The sequence below is a fragment of the Alosa pseudoharengus genome, unplaced genomic scaffold (assembly GCF_046254945.1).
Source record: "Alosa pseudoharengus isolate Yale_2024_CS ecotype anadromous, Long Island Sound unplaced genomic scaffold, YU_APseudo_1.1 YU_APseudo_1.1_scf_15, whole genome shotgun sequence".
NCBI classification, from domain to species: domain Eukaryota; kingdom Metazoa; phylum Chordata; class Actinopteri; order Clupeiformes; family Clupeidae; genus Alosa; species Alosa pseudoharengus.
Genome location: NW_027468620.1, coordinates 16,316,892 through 16,334,254, shown reverse-complemented (window position 1 = coordinate 16,334,254; position 17,363 = coordinate 16,316,892). Strand labels below are relative to the sequence as shown.

The following is a 17,363-nucleotide window of genomic DNA, read 5'->3' as shown; positions in this document are numbered from 1 at the left end:
GGCACAAAGGTAGACTTTGGCCAGCAGCACAATGGCACATCTACAACGATAAATCATTTCATTAAAGCATACAACCCAAGATAAGCAAAACAAATTTCAGTTCATTGCAGGGTTAGTTGGTGGAGGTAATACTTTAACACAACAGAAAAAGTAGTTAACCAGATAGTTGTTAAAAATAAAAAAGTAGACCGCCTTAGTCATGGCTGTCTGGGATGTATGTGTGCACAGGATAAGCACAATGCTGACGCTGGACTGCTGGCTAATGCCAAGGGCTTGTCACCAAAGCTTTACACAATGTGACAAACCGGGAAAATATTGCAGGCATGGAGCACAGCGCAAACCCACCCAACTCTAGTGAGGAGGGGCATATGTGTGACTCAATGGTCTGGCTTCTTCACAAGATGGAAAAAAGTAGACATTATAGACTTTTCAGAAGAACTGTGAAGTAAGGAAGCTGTATTTTTGCTTAAACATCATGGTCTGTCATTCATGAGCATTTGAAGTAAATTAGACTGTGTAATCACATGAACAAAAGCAGGCAAATGTATGAATGGGTACCTCTAAAGCTAGAGGAATTCGTTAGATAAGCATACCGCATATTTCTACAAATGTTTACTCAAAGCTCTTCTGCGTGCATTTCTTTTCATGTATAATCTGAATGTATGCCAGTGCATCCCTTATTTTATTGATTTACGATTAAGCCTTATGCACATGCACAGCCTTATATATAAAGTATGGATTTGACCTAACGTGAGTAAGTCTACTAGTCAGCCAATGACAATCTAATCGTACTGAATGATTCATTATTCACCACTAATTGAACAGTATTGCACACATTCGCTTCTTCCAAGATCAAACTGGCGACCAGCAAGTCAGTTAATATGTTGCTGACTTTTATCTGCTGTCGTTAAGGTTAGTCAGTCAGTTTGTTAGACGGGCGTTCATCAACAAACTATGTCAGGTGAAGATATTTTGCTAATGTTGACGGAATACAAAGCCGTCAGGCTGTTGTTCATGGACACCTAAAAACGGACAGCCCTTTCTGGGTAGCGAAGTATCTCATACCTTGGTGTAACGTAATGGCTTGCTAAATATAGTTACCGTAGCGATAGAGTTAACAATCCTAACGGGCTCCCGGCTACCATAGAAAACTTTTTCTAACTTGCCCTCTGCGTATTTATGGTCACTTCTAAACAAATGCTCAATGAAACACCAAACAAAACAACCCATATTTAGTGTGCTGATGTTAGCCCAAAGCAGGGGTTATCACAATGCCAGCTAGCCAAAGAGCTAGCTAGCTAACGTCCATGGAATAATTTGCCATCCACCAAGCAAGCTAGCTGGTTAGCCACCCTTGAAACTAACGTTATCTGGCTTATTGATAGCTACCTGGCTAACTATTAGCTGTAATTATTCAAGCGGCATTGAATTTCATGACAGTTTAAAATATAATCCTTACCTTGTGTTATTATTCAATCAACATGGGGGACAAGTCGCTCGTGTCCCCTTTAGCGCAGTGACCGCAATTCAAAATAGAGCAGTCCTTTTTAACAACTAAGCTAGCTGGCTAGCTAGCCCACTTGCTAGCTAACCTCAGTTCTCCGCGAGTTGTGACAGCGCAAACTGACACTGCCCGTCACGTTACACTTCCCAAAGAATTGAGTTCCTTCGTAATCTTTTCCAAGTATTTTTTTTTGTCCAGGGCTCTCACACTCCAGTCTTTATTGACTCCGGTGCACACCGATACTATTAAAACAGGTCTTATTTGGCAAAAATGCCCTTTCTTTTTATCCTGGTCAGCACTGTCCTCGTTTCCCTCACCACCACTGTCCACCGATTCTTGGAGATGTCAGTGGGTGACGCTACACTTTCCCCGGATGTAAGTGAAGCCAGGGTGGAGGCAAAGGCGTTATTTTCCATCAGCAACTGGCAACCCCCAATGATCCACCCTCATATGCGCTCATGACTTTTATTTGGACTGCCAGCAAACGAAGCAACCTCAAACGTTGACACTGTTTGAATTTGAAACTGCCATCTGACTGCATCCCTAAATGCTCTTTGGAAATAGTACAATGTGTTGCTTTTTGTTCTGATAGGTTGACCATCATGCTTTCTTCTAATAAACATATTCCAATGCAGTTTTAAACAGTTGACACAACAAATATTACGTTCATGGTAGGCTACATATTTTGTGCAAAGTTTATCCTTGGTTTTCCCAATGCTTCCCAAGTGTGTGTGTGTGTGTGTGTGTGTGTGTAAGTAAGAAAAGGTAGCCCTCTGTTGCCGAAAAAGGATATTGCAGAAATATGTAGCTTCTGTCTACCTTCCCATTCCTTCCTGAGAAGACAAAACAACTGCACACCTGAAAATATGCTATCGCCTACATTTAACATTTATCTTCACGAATTGCATTACAATGTTACAACTTTATAGTCGTAACGATATGGAAAAACAGACCATACGAGGAAATATATGATATGTAGGCCTATTAGAATACTATATTATGTAGCCTAAAGGCCTATATAGGCCATATTCTTTTTACCATTCTGTCCTTATGAAGAACTTTTTTTTATTAACAGCAATATTTAAGATTTGTTTTCCTAATTTGCATAATGTATTACCACATGGAGTTATGATTTTGTTAATGTTTTTCTTTAGTTTTGTTAGAAAACTCATTATTTGTATTGTTGATTGACATTGTTATTAGGCTATTATATTGTTATTATTGCTATTAGGCTATTATGCTTAATGTAGGTTCAACTTTATTTGGTGGTTTACTGTATTTGATTTGGACCACGTGTCTGCCAAATGCAAAGAACAGCTATGGTTATGGTTATGGGATTTGGCAGACGCCTCCAAAGCGACACACAAATACAAAAACAACATAATTAAAATTTAACAGGGAACAGATTAGAATGTTGGTCAATCTATAATAAGGAGAATAGCAATAATAAACAACAATGTCAATTCAATCAATAGCCTAATAAAATAAGCAATGAGGGAAAACATTAATGGGCAAATGTCCCAAGCAGATGTAGCTGTAGCCTATGTGAAAAAAAAAGCCTACGTGAAAAAAAAAAAACAACAACCAGAATATCAGCAGAGAAAGGTTTGGTAGAACGTTAACCATTATCGAATTGCCCTGGTTCCCTGTTCATATATCTGTGCACATCATTTACACCCGTATAGGCTATCCTCTCTTTCTCCTCGTTGACTCTTGGTGGGTAGATCTGTCAGTGCACTAGCATGTGTATTGGGAGTGCGTGAGGACATTACCAAGTTGTCTACCCAATCCTATAGATGCACACTATTGTAGAAATAAAAGGTACAAGGTCTGGATATAGATGTGGATACTGCGGAGTTTCTCGTGGAAAAGTTTCGTATGGTAAGTAACAGCCTGGCTAGCAATTTCGTGGTGTGGAAGGTAGGCGAGCTTGCTGCAAACATGCTCTTATACTGACGCGCGTACTTTTTTTTAAGGTAACGCTACTGAATGCAACAAAGTTTATCGAGGCAACATTTAACAACTTGTCCTTTTTAAGCGAACCCTCAATAACAGAGAGGACCAAAGCGGATTCTGAAATCAGCTAGCCTACTTTGCCTGAATTTTTTTAACGTCATCAGCCAAAGTGGGGGGTTAAAGCAATTGTTTAAAGCAAAGAGACCGTAGAGCTCTAAAATCGAACTAAACTTTGCTAACCAAACTGAAACGCATAGGGTTTGTAGACCACCTGTGCAGTGCAAAGCTGGTGCAAGCAGTTATCAGGGGCCTAATATGCTGGCTGGCGGATGCACAAAGTTGTTAAATTCTGCTGAATGTTGGCATTGTGTAATCTCAGTTTACGACTTTCTGGTTAGTAAATTATGATAAGGTCAATTGTTTTAATAAATAGCACAGTCATCCCATTCTGAAATTTCATTCTCATTTTTTCTATGGTGAAAAGAGGTGTTCCCTCATAATATAGCCGGGTTGCTCTCTGGTGCTGGTCAGTTGTGACCATTTAGGAACATGGCAGCAGGTAGCTCGTACAGTATTGTAGAATATTTTGGAGGAGATGATGGATATCGCTGTGGCTATTGTAAAAACGAAAAAGGCAACTTCTCGCATGGTGAGTAGAAGCAGCGAGACTGACGTTATAACTACATTCCTTTTTAAAATCACATTTTCTCCTTACACTCTTGAATCAGTTGGATCCATGTTGGCTAACGTTGCTAGCTGGCTTTAGCAACTCATCTGTGCTAACCATAGCTTCTATAGCCAGCGCCTTTTAAGAATGACGACTGGGCCTGTGTCTCGTGGCAGTATTTTCTCCCATTAATACTGTGTCGCTTGTCTGAAAAATACCCTCCATGAACTTCGACAAGAGCCCAGTTAATGTTACCATGCTAACGTCAGTTTAGCTGTCATTGGAGGCTAATGTTTAATGACGGGATAAGTAGAATGCCAGGCTGGTGGTGGCAATTCAGGCTCGAGAATCGCAGCGACATTAGCAAAACTGGCCCATTTAAGTTTAATTATAACATGATATGTTGTGGCAAGCAGCACGGTACTTACTTTAAAAAAATATAAGGCCATTGAGTCTACCATAGTGTGTTTTGTCATAGGAACTTCTGTGCTATGAGGCTAGCCTGTCTCGGCACTTCAGCTGATGTTGAATAACTCTTCAGAAAGCGACCCGAGGTAGATTGTTTTAAGTGGAGCTCCTTCATCGCAGCCGTTGAATCATTTTTTGACATTTGTATTTCAGCAAATATCGGTGTTTATGTAGGGTTTGAAGAATGGATTGATAATGTGTGCAGGAGAAACTGCATGTATCAGACTGGTCTGATGTGCCGCCTGCAGGTCCTGTTTATTCAACACTGGCTATGTCTATCAGCTATAAATCTATAGCTTTACTTGGGTATGCTCTGCTCACAATTGGGTTGTTTAGAGACATTAGGAGCAATCTAGAAGTGTGAGTACATTTGTTCTAAGATAACTAGGATAATATCATTGACTGTTCTTTATTATGCTCCCAGAGAGATGTGGGTTGTGTGTATGAGAGTAAAAGTAAAAGTTATGGATCTGTCACTAAAATCTCTGTCATCACTCCGCATTGTCCTAGTGGACTTAGGCCTTGACCTTGGGCGGCTTGTTTTTAGGAAACGAGTCTTGAGATTTGAAGACAATATTAAAAATGGCTTAATAAGAAAATGGGAAGGATTTTTCTTCAGGGTTGTGTTGGTCTGTATGTGTGTTCGGGGTGTTATAGAGTCCATAGCAGTTTCACCTCCCGGTCACTGTTTGGGCCTCCAATAAATGACCCTTACTGTAATCTGGGCACTATAATTAGACACTGTGTAATTCAGGAAGTGTAGTGGAGAAGGCTCAAAGTTGCAGCAGGTAATCTGAGAGAGTAGGCCCAGGATAACCTTAGCCGTGCTAGGGATCATAGGGTCTCTGGTCATTGCCTTCTGTTTTTAAAATAATCTTTGCCAAAGGGTCTGCATTTAATGACTCTGACTGACCTGCTAATCTGGACGACGGATTGGGTCACAGGAAAGTGACCAACTGTGTGGGAATTTGTGAGCATCCTAATGACTGGGAGAGCACAGTCACTTTCATGTCCATGTCCATGTCATTGGAAAGGTTGCGCATACAACCTTTTTCGGGTAGTGCGGGTACTGTTTTGCATCATGCTAATGGGATTAGCTCAGTCGAGCCAGCTGGCACAGACAGGGCTGTCTGGTGCTGGAATGGCCTGTCATGTCCTGGAGAGGATTGGCACAGGCAGCTATGGACCTTTTCGCTAGCCCAAACCCGGAAGAAGTCTGTCTAAGTCAGTGATGCAAAGCATCTTCAGTGTGCAGCTATTTTTAAATGGAAAACCAATGATGTGGAAGGCACCATTAGTCCGGTGGACAGCCCATAGAGCCCCATTGTGGACCTGGAAATGTTGAGTACACCAAAGTTTTATGATGGAAATATATAGTATGGGTTCCCAGCATGCATAAACTGCCGGATGCTAATTTGCATATGTTGGGCAATTTGTGTAATTGAGCTAATTAGCATAAATTAGCATAATAACCTATATTGATCATATTATAAGAGCTGCTTGGCCAAAATGGACAATGTTAGTATGTTTTTAGGGGTTACTGGAGATGCTGAGTCCATGTCTGACATTTTCAAGATTCAAAATCACTATTTAAACTTAGTTTGGTCACACTGAGTTTTTTGGTACAATTTAGACAGATTTTTGGAGGATAGGGCTGTAGCGATATACAGTAGGGCTGTAATGATACACCAACCTAACAATTCGATTCGTATCACGATTTTTGAACCATGGTTTGATACAAACCTCGATTTTTCTTTTTTTGGATGGGGGGGCTAGAGATTTTAATAGCCTACCTTAGAATACCAGAGGATTACAATGTAATATATCTGTATTATTTTATATCTTGATATAAAAAGAGAGAATACTGAATGTCTGATATTTATGACAGCACACTTTATGCAGATTAGCCTATAGCTTAGGCCTACTATTTCTATTACAACTCTACCATATTCAGCTGTCTGGTTGAAGCCTGGAAATATTGTAAACAAAGTAGCATAGTTGGCTAGCTTATCCTAGTCTACTGATTGGACTGTTCAGTTTCCTCATGTGTGTTTAAGGTAATACTGTTCTCCTTGGGACAAGCCTTTTGGGAACGTTGGTATTGAGATGATCATTCAGTTCTCAGGTGGGGTGCACACACCGCAAGAGCCCTACTCACCCTGGGGAACCACAACCACCAGCGGCCCAATGCGGGGCGTGCTAGCAGTCACCTGGTCTGTCGCCTCTCGTCCCCAGCTCCCTTCAGAGAACGCCCTCAGGTCGCACTTTCGCATTGTGCACCACTGCAACATTCCTCCAACACCTGGCGGGGCCTAGCCTCCACTGCCACAGACTCCCTGACGCTGAGCACCGTAACTGGCACTGCACCTCAGATGCTCCACTCCGTCGTCTCACCAGTCGGGGCAGCAGACTCCAGTTCCATCGCAGCCGGACCACGCTGCACACAGCTACAGCTACCGACGTTGGCGTCCCTCCTCTGCTGCCTTATCGCAGAGCTGTCCTCTGCTGTTCCGGCCACTCCACACCGCCACGATCGCACCAAGGCCTAGACCTTCTCTGTGGCTCGTGCCATCGCATTTCACACAACAAACTTTTCCCCCCCTTATTTTTCTAAAGAGCACCGGCGAACAGGCCAACTCGAACAGGCTCCGCCAACCGTCCGTCCTCAAGGCACCACCTCCTTGCCGCTCCACCTCTGCTCTGCTCCGCAGCCAGGGCCACCGCGAACTCAGCCTACAGCTGTCCGGCGGGGGCAGGGGCTCAAGGTCTTCTCTCGGTGAAGTCAGTGCCCAGGCCAGCGTCACTACCTTATTTTCCAAGGCCGCTTCCTCAGACCGCTCTCCCAGTAGCGTGAAGTCCTTCTCCGCCGTGGCCACTGCATCAAAACCCTCTTCAGGCAAGCATTTCTCCCGTAGCCCAGGCGACGGCTGGTCTCCTCCTTCGGCTTCTACTGAAGGCCTCTGTAAGCTTTTTAGTACCCCTTACAAGGGTTCTCTTCGGATCCTTTTGCTTGGGCCTCCACCTAGCGGTGAGCATGGACGGATTATGAACTTTCGGGCCCCTGGGCCCAGATGTATTAAGGGCCCCCCATTAATTGTCGCATATGTGGAAGGGGGGTTTGGAGGTCCTTCCTCAGAAATATTTTAATTTGTTTGATGTGATTTCCTGTATTCTGGTGCATTTTGGGGATGGCCAATACTAAATTCAATCAGATTCATAGCCTACATTCTGATGTGTTGATATTGAGGCAATGATTTCATGCAAAGGCTTGGGCTTCAGGGCCCCCTGACCCCTTGGGCCCCTGGGCCAGGCCCGGTAGGCCCGTGCAGTAATTCATCCCTGGCGGTGAGGTCTCCCACTCCCGGCTCCTCCAGCACTGAAGACACTGTCTCCTACAGAACGCAACTTGCTCCTCCATGGAAAACGTGCCCATCTACAGGTGCTGCTTTGGAAAGCAGCAGACCGTCCTGATCCACCGGCTGTGGATATAACCGCGTTTGGAGGGAGTTAGAAGACAGGTTTGAAGAAAGGAGAGGAACTTGCCCACCCTCGATTCAAGTCCTGTTGCTCCTCCTGATTTGTTAGATGTTATCAGCTGTAACTGCAAAGCTGGGTTAAAACTGTGTATACATGTATCTGGAAAGTGCAGCTGTGCAGCTGCAGGCCTGGCCTGTACTAATTATTGTTTCTGCAAAGGCAGTGATGTTACATGTGGCAATATATTTACACAGCAAAAATAGCAGAAGGACAGGGATGAAGAGTCTGGAGAAGATGGCGACAGGACAACGGATGAGGACAGTGAGGAGTAGTAGGGGCTAGTTCTTCCCTTTGTTACTCAATTGTGAGTCACAGCAGAGGGCCAGTGAATAGCTATTTCCAAAATGATTGTGGAATTCAGACTTCAAACTTTCAAACTTGAGGATCCAAATTATTCCTAAACACTGAACATTTTTATCCTCCAAAAATCCGTCTAAATCGCCCCCAAAAACTCAGCAAAATCAGCTTAATGAGAGTAAAAATGTGACCAAACCAAGTTTAAATAGTGATTTTGAATCTTGAAAATGTCAGATATGGACTCAGCATCTCCAGTAACCCCTAAAAACATACTAACATGGTCCATTTTGGCCAAGCAGCTCTTATAATATGATCAATATAGGTTATTATGGTAATTTATGCTAATTAGCTCAATTACACAAATTGCCCAACATATGCAAATTAGCATCCGGCAGTTTCTGTATGCTGGGAACCCATACTATATATTTCCATCATAAAACTTTGGTGTACTCAACATTTCCGGGTTCACCTTTCTGTCCACTGGACTACATTGTTCCTGGATGGTTACTATTTTAGCCTTGGCTTACACTTTACTTGACAGTATCGACATAAAAGTGACATGACACTGTCATGAATGTGTCATAAACAAGTCAAACGTTTATGACATAACGCTTCTGTTATTAATGTTATTAAGTGATATTCGGTTTTTGTCATAACAGGTTAGGGTTAGGATTAGGGTTAGAAGTTAGGATTAGGGTTAGGGTTCAGGTTCATGTGTCCTGACAGTGTCATATGTTCATGACAGTATCATGTCACTCTTATGTCGATACTGTCAACTAAAGTGTTACCTAGCCTTGCTTGCTAGTGCTTGTCTTTTTTCTTAATTTTCATAACACAAATATAAATGGGCGGCATTAAGCGTGCACATTGGTTAGTTGAGATTTAGGGCGTTTTCACACCTAAAAGTCCGGACCAAGGTACGAACCAACATGTGTTTAGTTACATTGAATACATTTCATCCGGTTGTTAATGGTTTCACATTGCAATTTTTCTATAATGAACTAAAGAACTTTGCACAACATCCCTGCGTCCTGTCGTTACCACCTACGTTTGCTGCGTCTCCCTTTGATTGGTTTGTTTACAGGCGTGCGTCTGACGTTGACATATTGTCAACATTTTTCAGTAAATTATATTCAGACTAACAATCTAACAATCAATACTGTGTAGAGACATGCCTGCTTAGCATGGGGATGGGTGTCAAACTAACAATCAGTGCAGTGCACTCAAGGCCTGCTCATGGAGCCCCACCTACCAAGTATATTGCCGAACTGAATTGTGGGTCCGTCGCGTCACGTTTCTCCCGCCGCTCGCGTTGAGGAGTTCAGCTGTTGCTGCACCGACAGACGGCACCGGCCAATCAAGCCAATCTACGGACGGCACCAACCAATCACATTACGGTTTTACTTCAAGTCATTTGCATAGCTACCGTCGGGAACACACACTGGCATGCATTGACGGAACGCAGCTGTGTGTGGGAGCCGTTAGTGTAGGGATCATAGACTGTAAAAAATAGGATACTGCTTCTTATATGAGAGATGAAATTAAAGGATTAAAGGAACATAGAAAATCATTGTGTGGTGGTCAATGTTGATATTGTGGTGGGCTGCCACAAAAAAGTAAATGTATGGGAAACACTGTGATATATAGGGTCTACTGATGTGTGTATCTATGACTACCATCTGATTCAAACCTGTATTGTTTGTTTTTTTGTTTAAAGGACCTGTCCAGCACCTGTTTGTAGTGGAGCACAGGTGTGGTGTACAGGGTCTACTGATCGTCAGCTGATAAGATAAACTCAGGCTACTCTCACGGGTGTATCCATGACTACCAGCTGATACATTTTTTTGTATAAGGGATTAAGTGTTTACTTTCTCTGTTTCTTTCATCAGTTACAGTCAGGAATTATGGCTTTTGTGTAGTGTTGTCACGATACCAAAATTATGACTTCGATACGATACCTGCCATAAATATCACGATGCTCGATACTAAAACGATACTACGGCGAAATCCTAAGATATCTGGAGAAGAAAGGACTCATACCTCCTCCAAGTGTATTGAGTCATTTGTGTTGAATTTGGTGCACTTTTCTAGTGTGTAGGTCAATTCTGGGTTCTAAACTTCCTACATAATTATTATTTTGTTATAGTCAGTAAAATAGTAGGCCTACTTTGTGTGATTAAGTCCTTTATTGTTTGTTATAGTTCATTTACATTGTGTTGTGGCAATAAAGTAGCTTTAAATAGCCAAACTAGGCTAGATCAAGGTCAGTGTTAAAATTACTGCATGCAAATCACTGAATGCTATGCAGAGGGGCCTAATCTTTAGGCCATCTGATGTACAGTATAGGCTACCCTAGGCCTTCCCGTGTTCATGGGATTTCTTTGACAGTTGCAAAGGGGAAAATGTGAGGATAGTCTTCTTTGTGCCCAGTGTACAAGTACGACGTTCCAACCACTCAGGTCTTCATCAGATAGGCCTACACCATTACCTGTTGCAATATATCTGTGTGCATTCCTACATTACTTCTATTTCTTTGATAACATGATTTGCTACCACGTACTGTAACAATAAGCCGCTATTATTATTAGGACTCAACACGCTTTGGTGGTGTTATGCTGTGGGCTTTAATTAGCGCATTTCGGGTAGCCTATCCTACATCTGGGCAATAATTATTGAACAAATTGCAGTCTACATGCCATGACAAATATTACCAGTAGTAGGCTGCTACTGACCGAACATGAAATAGATCGTTTACAAGTTATGGTAATGTTATTCTGGCGTGAACATTGCGCTTTCATCACGTTAGCACCCTATGATTACAGCTCGTTATGTCTCGTCAAAATGATTACAGCTCTGTCTCGTCAAAATTCATTGATGAAGGAAGGTTCGCTTTATCCCAGAGAACCATACTTGTTTCACTTAGGCTAGACTAAAACATAAGAGAAGAACTTGGCACTAACCATGTAGTCGTGTTTTCTATAGCATATTCGTTAACCTGTCGTTCTTTGAACTCTTTAAAAATGTTGGGATATATCTGCGAGGTGTTTAGCCAAGTTCCATGCGTAGCCTACTGCTTTTAAATGACTTTGTGTACCTGATGGCTTGCCTTCACGCGATGTATCCGAAATAGTTGCAGATTTCACTGCACCTTTTGTTTTATCCACAAGGCCTAGAACTGTCGGCAAAGAACTATATTGACGTTGGCTGCGCACTCACTCACTCAGAGCTGCCTGCTTGACACGCCCACTTGCCTAGATGCGTGCAAGGAGCAGTGGGAGCAGCAGTTGACACAGACACAGAATGTTATTATTTTAATAAAGTATCGATTCTAAAAACGTCTGAAATCGTATCGTTTTTTGCGTGAAGGCATCGCGATACCTTTTTAGTATCGATACACCGTGCAACACTACTTTTGTGTTGGTAGCTGGACTGTAGGGTCTGTAATTTAGTGCTTTATTAGGTAGCAGTCAGATTACTAGCAGATGAAAGCTAGTCATACAGAGATCCACATTTTGCAACAGACAACAGGATGGATGCTGATATTTCTTTTAGTAGTTATTTTAGCCATTCTGATTTATTTTGGTTGCTTTTGTTGTGTGTGAACTGAAATAGGAGTGTTTCATGACAGCCAACAACATTCTTAACCTTCCCATTCCACTGTTTCCATTCATCAGCTGCCTCTGCCAACAGTACCACAGAGTCAGTCAAGTGTTTCCACACTGAGCCTCTTATGGAAGTGTCTTAATCTGAAATCCAGGTTACAACTGGAACTCAGGTAACAAATCCTGTTACCAAAGGTGATTGTTCATCGACTGCACAGACTGTCATGAGTTTGTGACTGTTTGTCCTCGGGTGGTGCCGTTGTTGACACTGCTTCACTCTCCCAAATGCCACAACAGAGGAGAGGAGATTTATCTAGTAACATTATGACTTTGTCAGATTCCCTGCAGGTTTGTGTACATAACAAGAATCTCTTCCAGGACTCTATGGGGCTGGTACTGTAATTTTGCTAATAGAGACGTTGGCTGGATATTCTCGCTGCATCATCCCCTGTCATAAAAGTGAGAGTGTGTCCTTGAGTGGCTACCCCATTAAGTGTGGGAATTAAGAAGCCCAAACACACGCTAATGCTTCCAGTAACATCACAGTGGGCGATGCTAAAGCCCTGTGTTTGTTTTGTTTGTATGATGTAAGGCATGAGATTCCCAGAAAGTTCTTTCACTGTGGAACTTGGTGTCCTTTGGGTCCATCTGGAACTTCCTCTCAGGGTCAGATGTAGGCCTGTTACAGTATGTACACAATGTGCCTTGAATGCAGTGTGTAGGGACAAGAGTGCTTACTGTTGAAGTTATTTGACTGTTAGATGTATGTGTGAGAGAGTGAGAGATCAGATAAAAAAAAAAAGAAAACAAGTCACTGGGTTTTTTCAAGTGTCATGTAAACGCACTGACTGACCCTGTTTGCTGTATTATACTCTGTTGACTGAAACCGAGCTATGAGCTAATCAACAGCATAGTACCAGCCTCTATTAAAACTAGTCATCACAACACATTGCTTACTAGTTATAGAATACTCAATTGCATGGGATCCAAAGTCCAGAAAGCAAACATTCTTCTTTGCTGATTTCAACCAAGGTATTGCTTGGACTTATAGGAGAAAGCATATGACTTCTACAGTATTTGTTTTATTTCTTTCCCCCTTATTACAGTTTGTCTGTCATGGTTTTGAGTTACATTAGAGTATAGTTCAGAGGATGTCTCTGACACGTGTCAGAGTTGCAGGCCTGGGATGGTGTCTGAGGGGACCTTTAAGTCCAGTCATTGTCCGAGGACAGTCATGCTGGACTGTGGGAAAGTCTCTCCCAAGAGATTGGGCCTGGCAAAGACATAGTATTCAAAGCGTAAAGCATGTGCTTTAGTATAGGCTAGAGCAGTGTTTCTCAAAGTGTGGTTCGGGGACCACTGGTGGTCTACAATAGCCTGGAGGGCCATCTTATATCATTGAAATGTATAGTCTGGAATCGAACCATTCACCTCGCTTAATCAAAGGGACGGGCAGAGAATTGTCTTTCAAACTGCCTAGGCATGCAATAGGCCAGCGCTACGACCATATCCGTATCCGGTCGGCAAAACGGCAAATACATCCTTCGAAAGGAATGGCTTAACTGCCGTCGCAGGACTGTCGTTATCCTGTTAAGCCCGTCTTAAGACTCTAACAAAATAGAGCGATGTGATTGGATGACGTCCACGGCGTCAGCCAATAGAAATCCCTATGGTTTGATACTAGATGTACAGGCTGAGCAAATTAATTTAGGGTGCGCTAGGGTGCGTCTAGATTTCTAGGCTAGGTCTACAAGTTATCCCAAGTGGTCTGCGAGCAGACGTGGTAAAATATAATATAGATGAGTTGTTTGCAATATTGAACCAACTTGTATGTAAATCCAAACAGTTCTGCAACACTGTCTATGTATGATATGCCAGTTTAAATCATATGAATCCTCTGACACAATAAGCAAAGTGCAAAGACATTAAGCAAGGTGGTTCAGTGAGTATGCCTATTGTGTAGGCTAATGTTAGGGGTGAACGATTTTGGAAAAAAATCTAATTGCGATTTTTCTCACCAATATTGCGATTGCGATGCGATATGCGATTATTTTTAAAGGTGCCATGTGTAAGAATTGAGGTAAAAATATCCAAAAAATGAGCTACATGCATCAAAAGAATGAGAAGAAATAAGGGCAAGGATGTCATTAAAAAATTTACAAGGTATAGTGCAACAGAGATATCAACCTGAATTAGCATGCTAAATTACTAGCCACAGCCCGTCAGGTGTCATAATACCAGTTTCGGCCACGGGAGGCGGTATGCGGGCAACATAACCGCCAGCCAAACTGCAATACACGTGTCTCGGTTGTTACTCTAGGGTAGACCAGAGCCATAGAAAAAGAGAGTTGCGACACTCTTTGAAGTCGCCGCCACGCGGTCACGTGGTTCACGTACGCTTCAACAGTTCCAAACAGCTCTTTGCGTGTCGTGTTATTTCAATGGGATAAATGTCTATCAAATATATAAATGGCATTCAGTAGCCTAACAGCTTAAATTTTAAAAGTTTGATCAATGCATTAAATCTGTTCAGTTCTTTTAGAGAAATAGCATAAAGTTGGCCACCACACAGCCTTGGTAACATTTTAAGACTAGCCAAAAACATGTCAAAAACACATAGGCTAAATAAGAATCAATAACAACTTAAATGTGAAAATTTTGATTAATACTGCAAGATAAGACACCCACTGTTTTAACAATAAGCAATCAACTATTTCAATAAAATACTTATAACTTATATTTCAGCCGGCTGGTGAGATTACAGCATGAAAAGGATGACTGATATGTTCAATAGAATTTGTATTAAGTTTTCAATGTGTGTTTAAAACAAGAACAGGAACAAATGCAAAAAAGACTGGGAGGAAGGTACACTGCAACATAAAAAGGAGGTCTGACACTCATTTAGGTTTCCAAAAAATAAAAAGATTTCAGTTTCCAAAGTTTGAACAACAAATGTGTGTGAACTACACAAAAGACACAATGTGGAAGGGATGGGTAGCCCTCCGTGTACTCTGTACACCTATAAGAGGGACATGGTAAGGAGGATGCAACATTTGGCTGGAGTCGGGAGTGTTATGGGAGGTGTGGAAGATGCTGGATTAACACAACTCCATTTGTGTAAGGGCCCCATCGTGTGGACCTCAAACATAAAAAATGATCTTATCTGACCATTCCAGTCATATATTGCACACCCTTCTTGTCCTCTGCATCCTTGGTCCTGGATAAGCAGAACAGGCACAGTGGAGAATGGAGGGAGAGAACAAAGCAGGTAACACTCAGTGTATACTTGGGACAACACATTAAGTAAGTAGCAGAAACCTAAGCAAGAGGCCATCTCCAGAAAGAGTTTTACATACCCATACACAGCCAACCATTTGCAAGGCTGGTTGGGGGTGCCACAAGTCCACACAAAAACTATAACAATAACAACATGAAGAATGATTTTGTTGGGGATTACTTTCAGAGTGATCTATGCCCTATTAACCTGACTACACTTACAAAGATCACTGACACGAACACGAAATGTAAAATTACTGAAAACTAAATGAACTGAAACCGATCATCAGTTGGAGCAAAAACTCGCTAACGTAACGTAACGGCTCCCACACACAGCTGCGTTCCGTCAATGCATGCCAGTGGGTGTTCCCGACGGTAGCTATGCAAATGACTTGAAGTAAAACCGTAATGTGATTGGTTGGTGCCGTCCGTAGATTGGCTTGATTGGCCGGTGCCGTCTGTCGGTGCAGCAACAGCTGAACTCCTCAACGCGAGCGGCGGGAGAAACGCGACGCGACGGACCCACAATTCAGTTCGGCAACGGATCACGTGAGCCCATGTAAAGTGAATGGGATGCGTCTCCAGTAACGCGAAGCACGCAGCTGTGTGTGGGAGCCGTAAGAGTCGGTGGCGCGTCGTCAAGCACAAGTATAAATGCGTTTTGTTGACGTCACATATTACGAATCGCAGCCTTTGCGGTTTGAAAAACATCATCATATCGCGATATTATCGGAAATGCAATAAATCGTTCAGCCCTAGCTAATATACTGTTGAAGTAGGTCTAATCTTTTTTTTTTTTAGCTAGGTGGTCCGTGCGTTTCTTTTTTATTGGTTAAGTGGTCCTTCGTCTGAAAAAGTTTCAGAAACACTGGGCTAGAGAGACCGAGACAATTTACAATTGACTCTGTACGCTTACGGTTACGGTGTAAAATGCCCTTCTGACCTCCTGTTTTGATATTATTGCGATTTTTATCTGCTGATTTGACTTCTGTAAATTAGGACTGAAACGATTCATCGAGTTACTCGATAACTCGATTACAAAAATTACTCGAGGCAAAAACTCTGCCTCGAAGCCTCGCCTATGACGCGCACTATACACGAATCCGACGAGCGTTCTGTGGAGGCTGCCATCTTGTGGCGACGCCATTACCAGAGCCCGTCTACTCGACAAGGGGCGTGTTTAACTCGCTGAGTGGGCGTGCCTGACCGCGACTCCTCTTCACTGCGCATGCTTCAACTTCTGCTGCGCAGCCGCACTTCAAATTGGTTGCAAATTTTCCAAGATGGCATCGCCTCGGAGGCTTCAATTCCGTAGAACCAGAGCCCGTCTACGGAGAGCCTTGCCACTCCATATTAAGTCCTATTGTACCGAATTTTAGATGTTTTTTTTAGTTTTTTAGTTCCACTGGGGGCGATCGCCATGAGTGCAGAATGAATGGGAGTCAATGGAGCTAGACGGCTAAAATTGTCTCTTTCACCTGATTGTCGCTGACAAATCTCAGATTTGATTGTAGTTTGTATAACTTCAACATGGGTTATAGGTCAAAAGTTGAATGAACGAGTACTTATGTCCTTTTGATTTCTTACAGGTTGGGTCGTTGTTGCACATAACACGCTAGCATTGTGCTAATAAATGACGTCATTGACACATTTGAAAGGCTTTTTAGAACAATTAAGTGACTTTAAAAAATATAATACTCAACCAAGTGTATTTTCTTTGCCTCCCCTTTCGAATACAATACTCAAATTACTTGAAAAAAAATTATATCCCGAGAAAAGTGGATTTTGAGGGGTACAGCTCCATAGACCTCCATGCATTCTGCACTCGTGGACGAGCGCCCTCATGTGGAACCAAGCATCTGAACCGAAAACATCCACTCCATGCTGTTTCACCAAGCGTCAATAAAGTAGGCTATCTATCAATCTATCTAGCCTATCTATCTATGTAGCCTAGCCTACATTGATGTTGGCTGATTTTAATTAAATACTGTATTTGTAGCAATGTCGTGATATAATGTTTAGCTTTCATGTTTTTAAGTAGTAAACTTATTCACGT

The 17,363-nt window shown here is 42.3% G+C and overlaps 2 protein-coding genes across 8 annotated transcripts in view; one reads left to right on the top strand and one right to left on the bottom strand.

Annotated features, from left to right (window-relative positions):
* Nucleotides 1-1,910, bottom strand: part of lrrfip2 (leucine rich repeat (in FLII) interacting protein 2) — a 34,173-nt gene extending 32,263 nt beyond the window's left edge. Inside the window, exon 1 of one of the 5 annotated variants that reach the window (XM_076285737.1) lies at nucleotides 1,460-1,910. The gene's annotated coding sequence lies outside the window, so the exon portion shown is untranslated. The remainder of the gene's footprint in view (nucleotides 1-1,459) is intronic. The other 4 variants (XM_076285733.1, XM_076285734.1, XM_076285735.1 and 1 more) reach the window with 4 other exon arrangements.
* A 1,319-nt stretch (nucleotides 1,911-3,229) lies between these two features.
* Nucleotides 3,230-17,363, top strand: part of ate1 (arginyltransferase 1) — a 113,881-nt gene continuing 99,747 nt past the window's right edge. For 2 of the 3 annotated variants that reach the window (XM_076285728.1, XM_076285726.1), the window contains exon 1: nucleotides 3,887-4,109. In XM_076285728.1, the coding sequence (XP_076141843.1) occupies nucleotides 4,010-4,109 (100 nt within the window). In that variant the 5' untranslated portion in view covers nucleotides 3,887-4,009. Of the gene's footprint in view, nucleotides 3,386-3,886; nucleotides 4,110-17,363 lie in introns of those variants that run through there. The other variant, XM_076285727.1, reaches the window with a different exon arrangement.